General features: G+C 44.8%; 3 protein-coding genes across 7 annotated transcripts; all 3 read right to left on the minus strand.

Moving 5' to 3' along the window:
• Positions 1–43: 43 nt before the first annotated feature.
• On the minus strand, positions 44–4,462 carry LOC118231768 (microsomal glutathione S-transferase 1-like). Of its 3 annotated transcripts, none has more exons than XM_035425970.1 (4): positions 3,388–4,462; positions 2,221–2,386; positions 1,801–1,895; positions 44–1,044 (listed from the first exon to the last, which is right to left on the minus strand). In XM_035425970.1, exons 2-4 carry the CDS (start codon positions 2,344–2,346, stop codon positions 798–800), a joined length of 468 nt encoding a protein of 155 aa, XP_035281861.1. In that variant the 5' UTR covers positions 2,347–2,386; positions 3,388–4,462; the 3' UTR covers positions 44–797. The 3 variants fall into 3 exon arrangements, with proteins under 3 accessions (XP_035281861.1, XP_035281859.1, XP_035281860.1); XM_035425968.1 differs by having other exon boundaries at positions 2,221–2,390; XM_035425969.1 differs by having other exon boundaries at positions 2,221–2,396.
• Positions 4,463–4,585: 123 nt separating this feature from the next.
• Positions 4,586–10,107, minus strand: LOC118231767 (peptide methionine sulfoxide reductase MsrB-like). Of its 3 annotated transcripts, none has more exons than XM_035425964.1 (7): positions 9,417–10,107; positions 7,848–7,962; positions 7,142–7,250; positions 6,409–6,486; positions 6,271–6,299; positions 5,778–5,875; positions 4,586–5,665 (listed from the first exon to the last, which is right to left on the minus strand). In XM_035425964.1, exons 1-7 carry the CDS (start codon positions 9,516–9,518, stop codon positions 5,522–5,524), a joined length of 675 nt encoding a protein of 224 aa, XP_035281855.1. In that variant the 5' UTR covers positions 9,519–10,107; the 3' UTR covers positions 4,586–5,521. The 3 variants fall into 3 exon arrangements, with proteins under 3 accessions (XP_035281855.1, XP_035281858.1, XP_035281857.1); XM_035425967.1 differs by having other exon boundaries at positions 7,848–8,038; XM_035425966.1 differs by having other exon boundaries at positions 7,848–8,038; positions 8,133–10,107.
• Positions 10,108–10,254: 147 nt separating this feature from the next.
• On the minus strand, positions 10,255–20,702 carry LOC118231766 (inner nuclear membrane protein Man1-like). The gene is made up of 12 exons (XM_035425963.1): positions 19,214–20,702; positions 17,560–17,600; positions 17,176–17,245; positions 16,229–16,305; positions 15,781–15,860; positions 15,452–15,597; positions 15,062–15,266; positions 14,284–14,462; positions 13,620–13,701; positions 13,340–13,445; positions 13,119–13,197; positions 10,255–12,468 (listed from the first exon to the last, which is right to left on the minus strand). Exons 1-12 carry the CDS (start codon positions 20,661–20,663, stop codon positions 12,305–12,307), a joined length of 2,679 nt encoding a protein of 892 aa, XP_035281854.1. The 5' UTR covers positions 20,664–20,702; the 3' UTR covers positions 10,255–12,304.
• Positions 20,703–22,148: the final 1,446 nt, after the last annotated feature.

The following is a 22,148-nucleotide window of genomic DNA, read 5'->3' on the forward strand; positions in this document are numbered from 1 at the left end:
TATGATTAGTGTTGGTGAGCCTGTTAAATAACACTTGAAAGCATATATTTTTTCAGTTTATTTACAAGAAACTCAACTAAAACGTTACAGTGATGTTTTTTCCATGTACACAAAAAGTAAAGGGGTTTCCCTGGTATTTGATTCAATGAAATTAATTAATTGAATTAACTGGCAATCATCTCAGATTTGGCTCTCTACAGAGCCTGGTGTAGGTCCAGTGCAAACAGGTTATATGATGCCTGTGGCAATATTTCTCTTAACGTTGCTTTGTCTTCAGTTAATGGGAACTTTTACACATTACACAAATTTGACCAGGATGGGATGTAACGTCAATAACCAATTAATATCCCTTGTAAAGTGCTATTTATTGAAAAATAATCTATAGTAATTTCAGTATTTAAACCCATGACCGATTGCAATACAGGTTTTTTTTAAGGCAGTGAAGATATTTGTCACGTTTGGTTGAGTTTCTGCCCTGTATATTAAAATATGTGGCTTGATTTCCTTCCACAGTCTAAAACTATTGGCTGGCCTATGGAGACCTCAAAGGACTTTATGTTTCTCAGTCTTCATGAATTTTAGAGAAACATTCTAAAGAAAAAGGTAATTTTTGATTTAAGCACAATTTAATTTCCTTTCTGGAAAGGAAACATTTCTTTTAACAACACATTAAAACAAAAAATGCACCTCTCATGCTGGAGAAACTTCTTTTATAACACTGTCACTGATCATTTCCAGACTTCCAGAACCTTTCAACTCTTTTCTCCGTTAGGTTGTGTGGATGAACCTGGCGCCCCCTAGAGGTAAAATGCGGTACAGAGCACTCTGTACACCATAGACAAGGTGCAAACGATGCCTACTGAAAATGCGAGGGTTCGGGTAGGCGGGGGCAGGGAGGTCATATACGCCACGGTGTGGACGATCTGGGAGCATAGAAAGACCCGGAAGTGTAGAAGTGCAACGTGGAGGTCCGGTCCGGTCAGGGCGTACAGCAGTCCGATTAGCACAAAGGAGACTATGTTCTCCAGGTCGTTCTGATGCCACCTGTGGAGACGGAACAGACAAGGTGCATTACAGGTCATTTATGTCATGAGGAATAATGCCTACTACATGCTCTAAATAGACATGTTAAAAACGACACACCTTTTTTAACACACTTCCATGTCTAGTTAAGAACAACACATCTTGTGTTACTTTTAACACTGTGTTACAAAGTCTCGCTTTGTAAGACTTAAATTGAATATTTGTAACAGAAAAGTAGTAGCTTTAACTCATAATGTGATGAAAGCAACACCAAAGCAGTAACACAAAAATGTGTTGAATGTGAGTGCATCCTTTTTGAGACTGTATAAAGGCTTTAATAATGATCCTTTTTTTTGACAAGAAAATATTTATGAATCTATGAATAAATAAGTAGGACTCATAAGTATGTGTGAGACATTACATTCCATTTTTTATTTTTTGCCAGAGAGGAGCAGCAAAACTCATTACATCCTGATGGTCAGTTCTGCTTCATTACATTCATTACATTACAATACTGAATGAATGAAATGTTAATTAATCAATGATCACACCCTGCTGTGCATGAACCACTCTCTGGAGTGTGTGTACACCAGCTACAAAAACTCACACACACACACGTTCCCACAAGATCTTCCCAGGACTCCCACACACACAATTCTGACTCCTTTTGTTTGAAGTCTTAATTGCTCACTCTGTGTGGAAGCATCTCTCAAGCCTTCTCATTAGCTGGGTTTGACCATTTCTTTTCCAGATCAGTGAGAAGCAGGTGATCCATACCTTCTGACACGCTCCACATCGGGGCCTGCACGCACAGCCTTCCTTTGGTCATCTTCGCTCTTCACAAATACAGTGTCCTCATGATCAACAGACACCTTCAAGACATTAAACGATATGGGAGAAGGCAGTTTATTACAAAATGTACAAATCTACATATTTACTCTTATGTTCTACCTTTAAGACAACTCATTTAAAGCACGTTATCTTTATGGAACTTGTGAGTGTCATGAGACGTAAGTGTAAAACTGATCCACAAAAAAATTAGGTCTTGCGATGATGTTGAGGATACACTGCAGTGAAGGAGAAGTGCTTAGAGAACTGGGCATGTGCAGTGCCATGCCTTTCTACACTGTTTCACACACATACAGGACATTATATAATACAGCAATGTCCTGTAATTTGCCTTATGCAGTGCTGTACCTTTCTCCTGAGCTGGCAGGAAGTAGTCAGGAGAGACAGGAGCATCATCTTGAGGATGACGATGGTGGCGTAAGTGGAATAGGCCAGGAACACCTCGCTGTCAATCATGTGCACAACTTCCGCCATCTCTCGTCCTCTTCCTCAGACCACGAAAAAGACTCGTCCTCTTCCCCAGACCGCAAAAAAGAGGTGAAACCGAGAGAAAGGTCAGTACACGTGACCAAATGTGCTCTCTCACAAGGGTGGAAATGTCTGAAATATCAGAGATGCGTGGCCTATTCAATCTATTATTAAATATGCTGCTTATCTATTTTCCCCAACTGATTAAAAAATAAAACATCATTTTACTGCAAGTACATGTATGTGACCATGAATTTGTAAATATTTTGCATCACTGAATTAAATGGTAGGTACTTGTGGAAGGCATTTTGTTTGAGGACAAAAAAACTGACTTTAACAGAGTCGTTGATAAGAGAATTTACTGTATGAATGTTGTATCACTTTTATTCATGCCAGTGGATTTCTCATGTGCATTAAAAACTTTATAATAAAATGTATTGTGGTCAGTATAGAGTCATGAAGACCCGTGACAGCTAAAGCATCTGTATCACAGCAGGAATGTGAAAAAGTAAAACCAGTGATTACAGGTGACCCATCTCCCCATCCAACCAAATTATGTGCCATTTGGAAGTCAGACCAAAACTTATTTTCTCGCAAAAATTATCTATCGCCCAAGTTTGAATAAAATGCTTCCTGCATGCATAAGAAATGGTCCTCTCGTTTACATATTATACATCCTCTAATATGCATTATAACGGATAAAAGCCTGCGTTACATAAGTTAGTGGAAAAGATGATGTCAACCCTATGGCCACCCGGGGTTCTAAGCCCCATGTGAGGTAATTAAGACACGAATTCGCAGCCTTAAGAAAGAACAATAGGCTACAGCGCTAAACATTTAACTGGAAACATTTTTCTGGAATTTATCCATACCAAGGCCTCCCAATAAACGAAAACGTGGCGCATGCCAAGTTACAGAACCAACTTTCCCTGAAATCCGATGCTGCGCTACCTCTAGCTGAATTTAAAAAAAAACAAAAAAACGCATTTCGGGTTACATCGCATATTGCCTATAGCAACAACGGAATCCTGAGGCTGAGTCCCCTACCTTTTCGCTGATGGCTGGCAGCGGTGACAATGGCTTCAGCGAACTAAAGCTCTGCAAGATGGGCGTATTTCCAAGGAATCTGGGGTTGGATTGTGGGATACTTGGAGTAAGGGGACACCTTGTTGCGTAATGGACTGCCCCGTTTTGCCCAGCTGGCACATGAAAGAAAGACGGATATAATTCTGCAAATGTTGCATAGTTGAAAATAATATTAAACGCAAACTGGTTTTAAACCCCGCGTCCCTCTCGGACAATTGAGAAGGCGAGTATCAAAGTGAAACAGTGTCACTTCATATAATTATTAACGGCATGCATGATTATATGTGGCCTAGCCGTCCAAAGTTGTGAATTCTAAAACGCTTTCGTTAAAACGATCTTTTGAAATGAAACCTTCAGTCTACCATTCCATTAATTATAAGTCACCACAGCTGTTATGGTAGCATGGACAACTCGTACATCCTTGCGTGTGTAGAGCTACCCGTGTAAAACATGTGAAAATTTACTTATGAATAGTTCCATTTGATTAGCTATGAAATAATGTACATTGTGAAGTGTGTGCGTTTCTTTATAAAACTATACAAATAAAGGATCAGGAGAACGTGTATTTGAGGATTTTCCTGTCAAACAAAGTAAATAACTAAACAGCGTTACAATAAGTAATTAGAGCAGTCAACGGATTAATTCGTTATTTTTTCCCTCCATGAATATTCATTGGGAAACTTTAAACCCGTCAATTCGGGGACCAAGCACCAGAATCCGCGCTAATCTGAGCACAAGTGCTGTCAATTTTCATTAGACAGGTTTGCACCATGTATTTGAAGAGCATGTAGACAAAAACAAAAAGTTCAGTAACAGCAAAGACATCGAGGTAAAAGTACAGGATAACCAGCATCCGAAACAGCACCTGCAGCAGTTGGCGCTGTTGCTTGGAGGCCATCATTCCTATGGCAACGGAAGTAAGCACAGCGCTACAATAGGCTACTCACGTAGCAAATGCCTGTCTTTGCCCGAAAACGTGCGGAATGAGATGGGTCCGAAATGGTCTCTCTGGCACGTGGGCCTGAAAGAGGACAGATGGAACGGGACAGGAATGCTAAGAATGTCAGATGGGTTAGTGGAGAAGTCAGGCGAGTGTCAACAGACACCTCAACCAGCATAACACCGTTACTGCTACACATAAGACAGTTCACAGCAGGGACCATTGGAAGACAAAATTTTTTATTTAATTCGGCCTTTATTTAAATATCGGAGATGCATTGAGGGAGAGACCCTCATTTACAACACCGTCGAGTTACAGCAGAACAACGCCACATAAAATAAGTACAAACAAATGCATTTAAACTTAAAATCAAGTTCTGTTTTAATGACAGAGATGAGTCCATCTTTAGAGTATTCTCTAAGATGTTCCGTGTGTATGGGGCACTGAAGCAGAATGCAGATCGAGCTAAACTGGAGTTCACAGTGGGAACTCTTGAGAACCAAAAAACTTAGAACTCGGAAGATGTTTTCCAAAGCACAACTAAACAAATGAAACAGAGGGCTGAACTGCACTATTTATAGTCTCTCCTAATAATCTTTTCACATATTCAAGCAACTGAAAAGCTGCTGTGTTTGTCGCTCCACACATTTCATCACAAATAGACAGGCTTTAGGCCGGCTCGGAGCAGATAGGATGACACAATGAAGACAAGTGAGCAGGTTCCAGTGGCAGCCATACATGCCCAAGCCATAACACTACCTCCACCATGTTTCACAGACAAGGGGGGGTGCTTTGGGTCATAAGCAGTTCCTTTCTTTCTCCGCACGTACCTCTTTCCATCACTTTGGTACTGGTTAATATTCACCTCATCTGTCCATAAGACTTTCGTCCAGAACTAAAGTTTTTTAATATACTTTTTTAGCAAACGCTAACCTTTCCAAAGTTCCTGCAGTAGTTCCCAGGCTGTTAACATGCTGAATAACTCAGCACAGTATGAATGGAGGTCAACCTGCCGTCTTCTCTGTGTGAAAGAGGCTGCATGCAAGGCCCTGAGGCACATTGACTAGGTAAATGCACTGTGAGGGTTTGGGTGTGTGGGTTTAGGGGAAGTCACTCTGTACCCCTGGGAACGGCCATAGCTCCCCCCTCCCCCCGTTAGGACGTCCCAGTGCCGGTCCCAGAAGCCCCGGGCGGGGCCGGCTCCTTGGGCTGGAAGGTCAGGGAGGCCGAATTGATGCAGTAGCGCTGTCCCGTGGGAGGGGGGCCATCCTCAAACAGGTGCCCCAGGTGGGAACCGCACTGTAAAGGCATGACCTTGAGTTAGCGAGCCGTGACCTTGAGTTAGCGAGCGGCATGCGACACAGAACGCATGAGATTTCAGACTGTCTGAGGCCGGGATTCTGAGGCAGACCTTACTACAGCTGGTCTCAACTCGGTGCATCGCGTAGGAGAAGTCATCCGTCAGAGTTACGGACTCTTCACTGACCACATCGCAGAACGATGGCCATCCTGGGACGTTGGAGAATACAGCACAGTTAATAAAAAGCCATATCGATAAAACTCTCCGCTGACACCATGTTGTCCATCACAGGTCTTGAAGAAACCAGGCATGTCTTCAAGAATACACCCTCTTTCAGTTCTGTGGTTTTACATATTTATGACGTAACTAACCAACATCTAGTCCTCATCAAGGCCTTACTGCTTCAACTAAGCCAAAAGCTTCTAATCAAGTGCAGATAATTCGCTGATCATTAGGAAACGCTACCACCTGTATATAAAACATATAAAAGCACAAACTTTGATAGTTTAGTAAGAACCATAGAAGTGAAAGAGGGAGTAATTTCTTTTTATATCACTCAATCATCACGCACACGTGTCATTAACACTTATGAATAAACACATACCTGAACCGGAGTCAAATTTCTTATCAGACCTACAGTAAGAAAGACAGCATAGTCACAATGCTACACTTGAATAACATGTTTTAAATGACTCTGACGCTCACGCATTTCATATGAGCTGGTGCACGTGGCTGAACTCACGGAAACAGAGGCGTGTTACAGACGGCGCAGGTGTAGGTCCCGTCCTCTTTATGGTCTGTGAACTCGCCTGTGAAGGCCCTGTGGAAGAATTACAGGGTGCTTCAGTCCAGCTTTAACAGCTTAACAAAACATGATGTATTCTATCCAGACCTCAGGTCAAATACGTACTTGTTGTGGCTTCAAATATTTTTCTGTGCTCTGCTGATCCTGGTGCAACTGGCCCTTCCAATAGGACCAGAATGCGGGGTTTGTACATTTTGAGAGTGTTTCATAGGCTCAAATACACCAGACAAGATCAGTAAATTGCAGAAAAGTATTTGAATCCAAAACAAATATCTATTTGACCCACGTCTGTTTCTATAACTAGAAAGAAGTTGGAGGCCCTAATATTTTTTTATATACTCACTGGCCAAAATATTTGTACAGTAAACTGGTTTTTTTGTTGTTGGCCTATGATATAACCCTAATAATTAGTAATAATTATAAAATTAGATTTTTGTGGTCAAAGGTCAAAGGGAGATAAAATGGCTCCCAATTAACACATATGGCAAAGGCCATCACTATGCCACAAATTGTTGGGAGAAAAAAAAAATGTCTTTCAAAAAAGTTTGCTGTATTTACAAAATGACTGAATAAAGAAAATGAAGATCTGAAGGACTTTGGAGAACAGTGTGGAGTGTGGCAGAGGAGAGGCTCTGTGGAGTCAGAGAGGCGAGCAGCCCAGGATGCCCACCTCTCAGTACCCCTCTCCTGGGTGACGTGGTACTGGACGGGCGAGAGACGCCTCCTCAGCTCGTCCGGAGAGAACGCCACGGGCCAGCCACTCTTACTTCGCCCCGCCGCTGAACGGAATGGGTACAGAGAGAGAGAGAGAAAAAGGTTTCCTCCTTTACTGCTGATAAAACTGGAGATCTGACACAGCTTCACCTTCTGGAATAAATGAATACTACACTTATGAACTTAATGGTCCAAATTCAATCGAAATGCACTGCACTTCAAGCATGAAGAAAGGCAGTACCCATGTTTCTTTCCCAGCATTTTTTATGACAGGTCCTTCAACCGAAGCAAGTTTTTTTGTGCTTTTTTTTTTTTGCAGTGGTTACAGTAACTTATTTTGGGTTAAAACTATACTAAATTATAACTGAATGTTAAGGTGAACGCAGTTAACATTGAGACATCTAGGCGGTAAGAGCAAGAGATGTCAAGGAGGCACGAGTTTTGGGACGAGCTACTCCAGCCAGTGTAGGGCGAGGTTCCTATTTACTTACAATCACTCAAAAATTTAAAACTATGTCACCTAAATGATGCCCCACCCCCAAATCCCAGCCATAGGTTTAGGCCTGGAGAGCAGAGTTTGCGTTCTAAACAGGAAGTGCTCATCAGTTCATTGGCCACAGTCATCGTACAGGGATGAGAACGCGAGGGGCGGTTCGCCGTACCCAGGGTGGCTGCGGGCAGCTTGTGACGCCAGGCCCAGGCATTGTGGGTAATTCTCCGCTGCCTCCTGGCTAGCTGCAGGGCCGCCGTGCCCGCGCGTCGGAGGAGCACTTCCATCTGTCCTGACGCGCGCGGTCCAGGAGAACAGGAAACAGGAAGTGGGGTCAGAGACGAGGGTGCGGAAGCAAGCAGACTGAGAGATGGGAGAGGTGGAGAGTCACATGACTTCAGCTCAGACATGGAAAAAAAAAAAAAAAGAAAGATGTGGGGGCTTTCGATGGGCTCACCTGTCTGTGATGAGCGGTGAAGCCGAACAAATGCTAAAGCTTCTGAAAATGAGTGTTTGAATTACAGGCCTCCATTGTCTTATGATCAGTGCATGAGGGCAGGCTCTATCTAATTACTGGGGCCTATCCCCATTACTGGTTCAAGTGCAGAGGCAGTTCTAATGCGCACCCTCCAATGCCTGTCCTGATTAAACACAGCTCCCCCAAGCCTGAAACCCACCAGACCCATAGACTGAGATGCTGACTTCACCCCTGGACTCCTAAAACATTGCATTCTGGGAGCCCATGTCCAGCAATACGACAAATACTTCTCAAGAAGTAGACCATAATCACCTGTAAATAACCAATATACCACAGATCTACGTAAGACAGCTATACATTAATTTATTTTAAAAACAAGACCGACAAAACCATGCAAGTTTTTTATTTTTATTTTATTATTCTTTTTACAAAACCTAAAATTATGCTATAATGAAATTATTATTGAAAAATCCCTGGACTCAGATTTGAAACCACTGATACAGGGCACCCTGCCGTAAAATAGTAAGCTTACTTGAAATTTAAGCGAAGATAAAGTACATTAAATACAGCAGTCCAGATCAGAAGAGTCTTATTTTCTCTACTAAACGACATAACAAATTATGCATGTTCTAGTTTTAAAAAGAGAAAGAGACTAAAACGCCGTTTTACTTTTAACACCCAAGTGCTAAAAACGTTTTAATATAACGCCTCGTATAGCCTATTAAATTAATATCTGCGTGCGAAGGCATATTATACAAGAGTCCACCAGCGAAACACGTTACGGGTCACGTAAACATAGAAGATATCCAGTGCAAGTTGCTCACTTCTAGAAATGAACATTCAAGTGAATGAACGCAAGACACACATTAACACCATCGGCTATTGAAAAGCAAAAGTCACAGATTCATAAAATTCACAATACACCAGGCAACTGCATTTCTGGTGCAGTGACATACGTTTTATTTTTACCCGTAGCATAACCATATGTAACACGCTGTCAGGCTGCAGAACAGACAATGCCACTATTATCCGACCGCTCTGCTCGACTGCTAATCAGCTAAGTAGCCTACACTGCAGCAGCTAACAAGTTAAAAACAGAGAAAACCAGGACAGTGCAAGTAGTGATACGACAGAACAGCAATTCGTTTTCTAGCAAACTGTCGGCCAATGAGAAATCTCCAGAGGCATTCTTAGTTTCAAAGACATCAATAAAGGTGTGTGTATAGACATAAGTAGCAGATAACGTACTAGTGTGTCACCTACCAGCGAAAACAGGTAATAAATCTCAGGTTTACACTGAAATTGAAGATTAGACAGCCTGTCAAGTACGAATGTTGCCGTCAGTCGCAGGTTACCACAATACATAAATACTTCCTGTAACCACTAGGGCGGGACATTTCAAATTAAAAGCTAATTCTAATACCTTCTTTTTTTTTTTTGGTAGCGTTGCAGTAAAATTACCCTACAAAAATAACATCAGGGTATTTGGTTTTTGAAATGTTTCCAAACCTTCATAATATATTTAATCAATTAATCACTCGGTTAACCTTATTTGTTATTGTCTCGCGCATAAGCAAAAAATTCAAACTAAAAGTTGGAAGAGTAGTAGAAGTTGAGAGATTTCAGCACCTGTAAGAGGAGAGAAGGCAGTGAGAGACAGGGTAGTGAGTGGGGAAAGGAGGGGTTATCTGGGGAGAGGATTCACTGATTTTGAAAAACTCCATCTTGAAAGAATTGCAGATGTCAGCAAATGTCCTGTCAAAGAAAGGGACAAAGTAATGTGCAGCGATTCTACAAACGTATTTAATATATACGTATAAGTTGGATAAATCAAAATATGTATGTACTGTAGGAACAAATATGAGGGTCTAGAGTGCATTTAATGATATATTTCTCTCAATCTGAGTAACCCACTCCACTTCCACAGAGCAGAAAACTAGACATCAGGTGGGAAAGTCTTCCAACATCACCAACAAGCTCCACGAGCCTCTCTGCATTCTGTTGGAGGAGCGCATGTTTGAACTTAACACATTTGAGGGAAAAACCATGATGGATTGCAAGCACTCAATAAAACTGCAAAATCCTGAAAAATTTGCCTTTTTGGGTGGAATATCCCTTTAATTCAAGTGCCACCTTGGAGAAGGGCCACATCACCTAACATTTACATTCACTCTGGCAATGGGTAATAAAAATAAAGTATAAAAGAAATATTAACATTACCACAATGCACATAAAATACAGCAAAAGAAAAAAAAATCATCATCCTGGCCTTGAATTTTTTTTTTTATCATCAGCCCTGGCAATGGATACAACTGTTTGAACATGTGTAACTTTTAAACTCTTTATAAACTCTGATACATTCTCAAAAGCAGTGTCAGTAATACAAAAAAAGCTCAAAGTTAAGGCACAATTAGGTTATATGCTGCAGGAGAATATGCAACAGGTTTTATGACATTTTAAAATGCGCACCGTTTGTACAACTCTGTGCTGAAAAATACTGCACCCGGGAAAAAACACTGCATTTTAGAAAAATAAGATGGTGCTCCTGTGATCAACTTATTTAATACACAGGAGAGAGAGCAGCTGAAATTCTCAAAATCACTGCCAACCATTACGTTACAAATTAAACTGCATAAGGAAAAATACTTTGTTTTTAAAAGACAAGAGATTAGCTTATTTATCATAATACATCACTGTACCCCGTCAACATCGGGGTTCAGGTAAACATTTTTTAATTCAAAGCTACAGAGAACCTAAAACCAGAAAAGTGGTCAGGAACATGGCGGGACGTTACCATGCACCGCAATCCAAACGCGCGGCGAAACGGTCAGGTTCTAACCCCCGGCAATAAGTTTAAAACGACAGGGCAACACCTGGGCACCGCGTTTCGATTGCGCCTGAAATGCGCACCTTTGGAACTTCCAAACGCTCGGATACAGGTTTACAGCCCGGCAGAAGAACCAAAACTCCACCCACTGCAGAAAACGGGCTCGGGACAAGGTTGTCCTCTGATTATTACATGTCAAAAGGACAAAAAACCAGGAGGACAAAAACGCAGAGGTTCCTGAAAAAGCCGCCCAATGTCCCTGAAAGGTGAGCGGGCGTTCGTGTTGACCGGCTTAAAGCTTTAACGGACACGGTCAGCCCTCAGATGTTTACGAAGATAACCGTACGTAAGAACATACGGAAATAAAAAGGATCGCGGGACGGGGACTCTGAGGCAGAAGAAGAGCTGACTGGCTGACCGCCCACGTTTCTGGTTGCCGTGGTGTTTCCGTGCGGTGTGCGATCAGCACTAAACTCCGCCCGTTTACTTTTCCCGCCACCGGCCCGCTCCCGAAACCCCCGCCATTTTGCCATCTGCATTAAATGATGCCCATTTTCTGGCGAGGAAATGACAGATTGGGAATTTTTGCTTTTGCCATCGCTGTTCAGCGAAAGGACTGCCAGCAACCACACACACACATTTACAGCACCTGTCCAAGCGTTTGTGCATGCGTCTTTTTACGGGACTAAAACTAGAAAAAAAAAGGGATTACATTACCTCAGACCTCGGTAAGAAATAAATATGCACATCTTACATTACAATTCAAAGCTTAAATAGGGAGCAAACATAGACCATCACATGCAGCTGCTCAATGTCTAGGCCGACTAAACCTGGCCTTTTAAACCTGGGCTTGGGCCAGCTAAAAAATACAATAAAAACCTCACACTTCCATTAAAATGGTACTGGAACTGGAAGCCTGTTATTTCCTTGTACCCAGAGAACTATAAGGTAACGCCAAAAACAAAAAGAAATAAAGTCCATTGCACAAGCAGACATAGGACTCCCCAGTCCTCTCATGCAAACCTTTTCCACCCCCGACCCCGCATAAGGGGTCAAAGTTCACCTCAGTTCAGCTTTAGAAAAATACCAAATAAAGAGCCTCTTCAGCTTCCACCCATGTTCGCAAATTTAAAGTCTGCCCCCTGGTGGCTTCATCTGAGAGCGGCCCATACAAACACCGGGCTGGAGATGAGGGAGGGAAAGGGGTGGCGTTGAGTCTGTGTGTGTGCGTGCGTGCGTGTGAGTGTGTGTTTGTTTGTGTGAGCGTGCGTGTGTGTGTGTATGAGTGCGTGTGTGTGTGTGTGTGTGCGTGCATGTGTGTTTCTCAGGAGAACCCGGGCGTGGTCCCGGCGGTGCTGCGTTGGCGCAGGTGCGCCAGGCTGTGCATGCGTGTGCTGGCGGGTCGGAGCGGAACGCTGCAGCCCTGGGCCTGGGGGAAGCGCTGGTGGTACCGGTCCAAACGCAGGTACTTCACCGTCACCAGCTTACCTGCGGACAGCGAGCAGCGCGTTAGCTCAGCACTCCGACACGGAACACGACACAGAACACAACGTTAAAGGAACACAACACGGAACACAACGTTAAAGGAACACAACACGGAGCACAACGGTAAAGGTGAAGTTTAACTATAATGGGGAATTCTTCAGCCTAAGCTCAGAATGGACCACTAATGTTATTAAGCCAGAAAAGCATCAGATTGGAAGTGAATCTATTTTTTTTTTATTCCTTAATTTTCACTTCATTCCTGGAATCTGGAATGCCCAGAGGCATCCATCTGACTCAGCGCTGCCAGACCGTGGACAGAGCAGCAGCCTGAGCAGGAGACTGAGCAGCAGTCTGAGCAGGAGACTGAGCCGCAGTCTGAGCAGGAGACTGAGCCGCAGTCTGAGCAGGAGACTGAGCAGGAGACTGAGCAGCAGTCTGAGCAGGAGACTGAGCAGCAGTCTGAGCAGCAGACTGAGCAGCAGACATAGCAGGAGACTAAGCAGCAGCCTGAGCAGGAGACTGAGCAGGAGACTGAGCAGCAGACTGAGCAGCAGACAGAGCAGTCAGAGGACTGCACATCTCACAGCTATCTGCACAAGCCTGCTAACAAACTCAATGAAGAGCTCATTCAGCCCGCGTGGCGTCAACCTCACCGTCAAACCAGGAGCCGTGGAGCGCCTTGAAGGCCTTCCCAGAGTGCTCGGCAGACAGACACTTCACATAGACGCATCCCTACGGAGACAACGGGAAGAATTTGCAATCGCGTGTGTATTTCAGTTGACAAAATGCCATTTAATACACTCAAAATGCGTCCTAAATGAAATGTAATGATAAAAAGACACTTTTATTATGCTTCTGACGCAAAGTCACTCACCTCTCGCGAATTTTTGTCAACAGCAATATGGACGATCCCGTCGTTGTCGCTGCACTTCTCCAGGATGGCTTCGTGGATGGCCAGGTGCCAGTTTTCCCCCACCTCCCTGCGGGGAGAGAGCAGAGTTCAGCCAGTCCGATCACTTAACGGACGAACTACAGCCCGATACAGCTCACCGAAACAGACGTACAAAATCTAAACAACGGTTTAAATTTGAACAGTCACAGCTGCAATCGTAGCTGCTGAATCTTTCAGGCCTCCAGACGAAAGGCTCACTCACATCACCGGGTCGAACATGTTGCGAATCTTCAAGCACGGGGTCAGGCTGTTCGGCGGAGAGTTCCTCCTGTCCAGCGGGAAGGCTGGGAAGAGCGACAGGAACGTTTCAGGAAAACTCATCGTCTGACGCGGTTTCACCTTCACATTCATCCCCGTTCTCTCGGGATTAGGACCAGGGACGAGGGGCAAACAGCTTCACTCTGACCCTCAGCTGCCAACAACCACATAGTGAGCTCCACAACGTTTGAGACAAAGACTTTATTTATTTATTTTTTTTTTTCCCGCTGTACTCCACCATTATAGATTTTTATATACTTTGCTTTTCACCATGTAGTAAGAACAGCACTTTCTACACATAGCGCCCTCCCCCGTATGGTACTGTACTGTAAATTTTACATGCAGAAACCAAAGTGCAGAAATATGCAATTAAATAGTAGTGTATTTGCAGCATGCGCCCTTTAACAACACTTTAATTGTCTCATTACACATCTAAAATAGTGCAGAACAGCCAAGTCAAGAAAAAAAGGCCAGTTTTCACAATAAAAGCCACAAGCCGACCAGCGGAGGCCCAGCGGAGGACCAGCGGAGGCCCAGCAGAGGCCCAGCAGAGGCCCAGCAGAGGCCCAGCAGAGGCCCAGCGGAGGCCCAGCGGAGGACCAGCTGACCTTTGCCCTGCCACACTTTTGACGGAGCGCCGCACATCTTGTCGCAGCTGAGCGAGGGCGGAGTCCAGCGCCACACCAGGAAGTCCTCGCCGCCGACCCTCTGGGTCTCCGTGCGAACGCGGGACTCGTTCGCCGAGAGAAAGGCCACTGCCCGGTCCCACACTCTCTTCATCTTCCTCCTGTAAGCCACAGGACAGCAACCTTCCTTAAAAAATGTAACTGCCATACATGGGTGGTCTTTAAAGCATTTGTAAAACGCGCAGACAATGCCTTATTGTTTTAGCAATATATCCAGATGATATGTTTTCACAAATGCATCATGAATGACAACTGAAGGTTTTGAGGCTAGTTGCCATGGTGGATTTGTAGCGTGTGCATCCGAACCCAAAACCCATTGATTATGTTAATTTTCTGTTCTCCCCCCAATTTGGGATGCCCCATTATAACCAATTCAAAATATTGGTGCCAAATCAAAGTGCTTTCACAACCTCCGCATATAAAGTAGAACACTTTCAAAATTTGCAAGAACCTTGCAGCCCTAGTAAACAGACATTTTCTTTTTTTCTTTTTGGACAAAGCTCTTCAAGCACACTTTCACAACCTCCACATTTAAAGTAGAGCACTTTCAAGATCTGCAAAAAGACCCTGGGGCCCTAGTTAACAGGCTTTTTTTTGTTGTTGGACAAAACCCGTCAAGTGCTGCAATATAAACGTGCAAGGAGGCCAGGAGTGGCCAGGCAGAGCACAGGTAGTAGAGTGAAGGTACAGGACGGCTCACCTGTCTGGAGGCTGCACCAGGGAGTCCCGCACGTGGGGGATGGGCAGGTAGGGCTGGAGCTCTTTGTTCTCCTGGCAGGCTTCACTGTGACTCCTCAGCACGTCGATGATCCTCTCCACCATGTCGTACATCCGCCTGGTCTCCTCCTCCTCCCTCCTCCAGCGGTGCTTCATGTAGAACAGGACGCCCAGCACTGCTCCAACACCTGGAGAGAGATTTAAAAACACAACGAGAGTTATGAAGCCCCAATGGACGCTGGCACAGCAGTGCTGGGATGCCAGTGAAACGCGCAGGACTGTGGCTGCAGAACCGCTCCAAACTGGAGGGGGAGGGGTGCTGGACCTGTGGTGAGACCGGGCCGGGGGGGGGGGGGGGGGGTCGGCCACTCACCCGCCAGTAAGAGCAGCACCTGATGGATGACCGCGAAGAAGGCCCTTCGAAAGCGGCAGGCGAAGGACATGTCGGGGTGCGTGGACTCCAGACGCGTGACCCCCAACATGTCCGTCACGGGCTCCTCAGAGTCGCCCCCAATCAGCCTGCGAACGCCACAGGCGGGAGAGAGTCGTGGGCGGAACACGATTCCCGCAATGGGTCATATATAAACGCGTCATAGCACATAACACACATTATATTTCGCTTTCCATGCACGGGTGTATCGACAAGGAATAAAGTGGGAAATCAGATCTGGTGCTCCCGATTTAGGGAAGTTTTCCGGTTACCGTATTCCGACGTCCTCTCCGGCCCGGATGATCCACTCCAGGGCCGGGGCCACAAACGGCTCGTAGTCCGAGTCCAGAAGCTGGAAACACACAGGGCCACAACTTTCAGTGAGCTTCAACAGTCACACATAATAATGCTGGGGCACAATCAGCTGGCAACGGTGCAAACTGACAGGAAAACGATTCTATTCACACATTCAACAGCCCATTTCTTTCATATTTATTACGATTTCTCAATTCCCAAGATAATGCAAATTCAAATTAACGCGCCATTCTTAATTTGTTACATTTTAAACTGAAATTAATGCTTCTCCACATCCACGGTCAAAATGAAAGGAGCCCAGATAATACAGGAAAAATTATATAAGCACATAATTATATGCTAATATAAAGAATAAACATTAATAAGTTAGGATTGCTTTTGTAAAAAGCAGAAATGAAGCCTTACCATGATATAGTCAGATGCTTCGGCAAGAGAAAGGCTTCGGTTGAGATGATGGTTCTCATCACCGCAGTCATGATCACCTACAAAAAATGCAAATCTAACATTAAGTACCTTCGTGCCAGTCAACGGCATTAAAATGTGCCAATACCACATCGCCAGTGAAGCAAGCGAGAGAGCTAGGCAGCTCAGATTCTGCAGCGGTACACCAAATCTCTCCATGGTCTTTAAAAAGGGTTTGAACCAGACTCAGTGTTCATGGCCAGGGAGAACTGACACTTCGTGAGTACAGCACCTTATCTGACCCGTGCAGTGCAGCTGTTCCAATGGCCTTTGGAATACTCTCATTGAGTGTCACCTTGGTTAAAAGCATCAGCCAAATGAAATGTAATGTTAACAGCCAGGGCAGCCACCCGAGGGACCATTTTGTCCAGCAGGAGTCCCATGCCCAGTGTGTCTGGGCCTTCCTAGGTGGGCCTCCTAGTGACAGCCAGCGTGTGCTCTCACTTTAAACCAGAGCGCAAGCTAATCGGCTCTCTCCCGATTTCACAGGGAAAACTGCAGCGGTCAGCAAAAACACAAAATCGGGAGAAAATAAAGAGTGGAAAAAATCCTTTAAATGATGGATTGCCAGAACAGCAGGGCGAGCTCAGAATATGAATATTAAGGGTTCACTTCAGAAACCTTCACCTGTGTCTTACTCTCAAACACAGGCTGTTTTTTGGGTTCAATAATCCACATTGCACAGATCTCAACACAATTTGTGCCTTTATTTTTGGAAAAGAAATCATGCAGTGATTAATAAATCACTGCTTAATAAATAGCACTTCTACCAATAAAGACTTTTATAAAACATTAATACAAACAAGACCTAGATCCATTCTTCACTTTAAGACAAGTTACTTGTGCCAGCAAGCGAATTCACTACACATGAAGAAATAAACAAAAATTACCAGCAATCTTTGCCAGGTGGTCGTGCAGGTGAAGCAGGACTTTGAGAATGAGGTCTTTTTCTTCACCAACCTGAAAATCAACACATGAGTACAGGTAGGTCATGTGGTGTGTGACCCTACGTACAAGTCAACTGATAGGTAGGCCAATTCAGACCATAACATTCATATATTTCACAGGAATATCATAAATCATAACATGAATTACCTTCGCATATTTGATATTAAACTTGCATTGTATTAAACTTGCATTGTATCATAACATGTTTTTATGCATATATATATTTTTTTTTTTAACCCTGCAGAAATCAATAACGTTTTGCACCTAGCCAAACACATTTAGGTAAACCTTTTCACACAACATGGTAACAGATAATAAACACTCACATAAGCACTGTCAAATGCAATGCCAAACGGATGGTTCAGAACTGAAAGAGAGAAACATGAGACCATTAGAGGCACACAAATATACAGCAATGTAAGGAAATCACAGCCATACCGGATCCAAACCTACAATGAAGCTGTTCTTTTCACAGACGTGAGTGCTTTCAGGAGCCAGAGCATTTATGTAGATGGTGATAGTGGAGTGCAAGTAGTCTGTGGTCTTTGAGTCACTGTCTGACTATGGTACACTCACCTGACCTGCATCTCGCTAAAGACTAAAGTAGGAGTGGGGGGGGGGGGGGGGGTGTACTCCATTAACTTAACTCATGTAAAATCTGCGGCCAGACTGCGGCCTAGACATAACGACTAAGTGCCCGTACCACCTGTCTCCAGAACATACCCCGTCCAACTTTACATTTTTTATTTTTAAAGTAAACAACCTGTGAGAAAAATTTCATATTTAACCGTTGAATTCCAGTTTAGAAAAATGCTTTTTTCTCCCATTACACATAATGACTTAAATACAGTTAACTGCAAATGCGAGTCAAAACCTCTGAAAAAAGTAACCGGCACACAACCAGAACACGGATGCTACCACCGTATGAGATGCCAGTCCCGACTATAGTCACGATAAGCGCAATATTCTTAAAACCGCGTCTAGAAGGAGATTTAACCGGCGTACCGAGGACAGACGTCTCCCAGCCCAGAGTGCGGCGGATTGCCCGGTCCCTCAGTCTCAACCATCACGACCTCGCCGCAATTAGGCCGGCTTAGCCCGTCTGTGACCTAGATGTCTCCCACACGCTCTTCGGCTAAAAGCAGCTCTGGGAACCTCGGGCACGCTACAGGGCCGTTATTCATCATTTACTTCCTCTGCCATCATGTAAACAGGCTTCGTCTGCGTCTCAGAAAAAATGGGCTTGAAAACTCCCGCCATAATATCAGGCTATGGGGTCTAATGGGAGATCGAGCCGCTGCTTTTACACTTCTGTTGCCAACTGACTGCCCTATCATATGGACGAGGCCCCCGCGAAAAGCACACGTTTCTCACAAATAAAATACAAGTTCGGGCAGAGCAGGTTCGTTACCTGTATGTTTACCTCCATCAGAACAGCTGGCACGAGTCATATTATGTTTAAGTCAACCGTGCATGTTTTTAAAAGTCACAACATGCCGTTTCGCTCGTAACATCAGGTTCAGTCCTGAATTGACTGTCAACTTCCACCGTGCCAACTTAGCATTTAGCCAATAAAGCACCTTTATACATGGTTTCAGTTAACATTCAAAAGATTGAATAAACATGTATAATAACAGAGTGCTGTCAGTGGATTGTAGCAGATAAGAATAACTTTAAAACGGAATAAAAATACATCAATGCAGGGTTAAATCTGGGTTGCCAGAGCAATTATTGCACTGACATAATCAATGTAGCCTATCAGCCAAACGAATGAATAAATAGCCAACTAAGAAAAAGGGGCTGCAAACCAGAGAGCACATAAACAAAAGCATGCAGCATGATGTGTAACCAACTTGCTGTAAATTTACACGATGAAGGAAATTCACGTTCATTTTGACGGCGGGTTGTTTAGTCGTTAGGCGTGATTTGTGTTAACGGAACTCATACGTTTGTTTCCGGTCGGGCAAGCCAAATACTTACCGACAGCATCCACCTCAGAAGCGCCTCGCATTCGCAGGTACATGAGACCCAGCGACACGAAGAAGAGACAGGCGGTCGTCAAGAGGAACATGGACAGGTAGTGGGCACTGACGCCGCCCGTAGCCGACACCCCATCTCTTTTAAACTGCTGGAGCAACTCCTCCTCCGGAACGGGCAGCTTCCGCGGCCGCGTCGACGGGATGGAGGCATGGTTCGCGGCCGTGTGGTTGGAGTGGTTAGGTCGGTAGGTCTCAGAGGGACTGTGGTAAGAGTATAAATGTGGTCTGATCCCGACACTGAATCTATTGCTGCTGCCGCAGTCCCTACGACTGACGTGGTTGTTGCCGTAAGAGGAAGGACTCCAGTTAACGTTGCTGTTCTCCCCGACACTTTCTCCCATAATGGCGGAGACGGATCCTGGTCTCCTGGGGTAGCTAACGTTACGGTTTCGCAAGCCGCTAGCCAAAGTAGATTCGGCTTGGCCGGTCGTCCTCGTGCCCTCTTCGTTCCCCCGGTCTCCCACAACGTCTAGACAACTTGTGCTAGCCTCGTCATTTAATTTAATTACACCGCCTCCCGTCTTTTCCCGGTCGGTCTCCACCCCCTTTGAACATGTATGGGGAGCTTGTGGCGATTTAGCCTGTCTCCGTCTGGAACTTAGTCGGCGATCGCACAGCCTTTCCTTCGGCTTTATATCCTCATCCTCTTCATCCGAGTCGGAGTAATCCGCTCCGAGTTTGCTACTGTTCAAGGAACCACTGCTGCCATTCAGAGTCACAACGTCCCTCTCTACCTGATCCTCACCATACTCTTCCTCATCCGTGCCTCCTGAACCCCTTTCTTCCGCGTCTTTATCCAGGGAGATCCCGATGCTCGATTTTCCCCGGGTGCTCCACCAGGGTGACCCCGAGCCGCCTCTCCGCTCAACCAGGATTCCAAAACTGGAACTGCTAATATCGTTACCCCCACTGTGGCTCCTGCCAGTAGCTGTGGGTGTTCCTGTAGGCCGTGATGGCTGCTGTTGTAAATGTCCGGGACCTCGATCTCTCCTGCCGCTATGTGGAGGTCCTCCTTTCGTCTGGGTAACTTCAACGTCCGATTCATCGGAACTGAACCCCAGGACGAACTTGCTCCCACCGCCCGTCAGCTTTTCGCTTGGAGAGCCGGGGCTCCGGACGCTTTTGATGTGTGTGACGTCACGGCTGGCGGGCCTGGCTCCAAGTCCAGCACCTCCCGCTGTTGTGTTGCCAATGCCACTACTGCTGCTGCTATTTATGCTTCCACTGTTGCGGATTTTGCCGGACCTGGTTCCACGTTGAGGCTCCTCCCGTAGTTTCTTGAGTTTTTTCAAGTACACGGGCCGTGTATGTTCTGTCACCGGGCCTGGTGTGAAACCGAGGCGCTTTAACTCTGAGAAAAGCTCTTCATCGGTTAGCTGTGCAGTCGCCATCTTCACTCGCAAACACACAGGGCGCACAAAGGAAGTGACGTAATTCACCAGCTGACCTAGAAAATGACCCGTTTTTAACAAAGATACTACAGAGAGGATGTGTCACTCCGTATCTCGTCGAGCGCCCCTACCACAAGTACGTGCAAACAACCTCTAAATGACTGGGCGAGATGAGGCTAAATGTTTAACGTCGCACAGTACTTTATTTTGCTCTGAAGTATTTGATCTTTGTTTTCCTCATGATCTGTATATATCGATCTAAGTTTACATACACCTTAGCCAAATCCATTTAAACTCAGTTTTTCACAATTCCTGACATTCAATCCTAGTAAACATTCCCTGTCTTCTGAAATGTCAGAATAATAGTAGAGAGAATGATTTATTTCAGCTTTTATTTCTGTCATCACATTCCCAGTGGGTCAGAAGTTTACATACACTCATTACATTACATTACAGGCATTTGGCAGACACTCTTATCCAGACGCTCTATACCAAATACTAACACTCTGTTGGTATTTGGTAGCATTGCTTTAAATTGTTTAACTTGGGTCAAACGTTTCGGGTAGCCTTCCACAAGCTTCTCACAATAAGTTTCTGAAATTTTGGCCCATTCCTCCTAACAGAACTGGTGTAACTGAGTCAGGTTTGTAGGCCTCCTTGCTCGCACACGCTTTTTCAGTTCTGCCCACAAATTTTCGATTGGATTGAGGTCAGGACTTTGTGATGGCAACTCCAATACCTTGACTATGTTGTGGTTAAGCCATGTTGGCACAACTTTGGAAGTACGATTTGGGTCATTGTCCATTTGGACAAACCATTAGCGACCAAGCTTTAACTTCCTGGCTGATGTCTTGAGATGTTGCTTCAATATATCCACATAATTTTCCTTCCTTATGATGCCGTCTATTTTATGAAGTGCACCAGTCCCTCCTGCAGCAAAGCACCCCCACAACATGATGCTGCCACCCCTGTGCTTCACGGTTTGGATGGTGTTCTTCGGCTTGCAAGCCTCACCCTTTTTCCTCCAAATATAACAATGGTCATTACGGCCAAACAGTTCAATTTTTGTTTCATCAGACCAGATGACATTTCTCCAAAAAGTGAGATCTTTGTCCCCATGTGCAGTTGCAAACTGTAGTCTGGCTTTTTAAGGCAGTTCTGTAGTAGTGGCTTCTTCCTTGCTGAGCAGCCTTTCAGGCTATGTCGTTATAGGTCTCGTTTTACTGTGGATATAGATACTTTTGTACCTGTTCCCTCCAGCATCTTCACAAGGTCCTTTGCTGTTGTTCTGGGATTCATTTGCACTTTTCGCACCAAAGCACGTTCATCTCTAGGAGGCAGAACGCCTCTCCTTCCTGAGCGGTATGACGGCTGCGTGGTCCCATGGTGTTTATACTTGCGTACTATTGTTTGTACAGATGAACGTGGTACCTTCAGGCGTTTGGAAATGGCTCCCAAGGATGAACCAGACTTGTGGAGGTCCAC

Source organism: Anguilla anguilla, chromosome 7 (assembly GCF_013347855.1).
Source record: "Anguilla anguilla isolate fAngAng1 chromosome 7, fAngAng1.pri, whole genome shotgun sequence".
Lineage (NCBI taxonomy): Eukaryota > Metazoa > Chordata > Actinopteri > Anguilliformes > Anguillidae > Anguilla > Anguilla anguilla.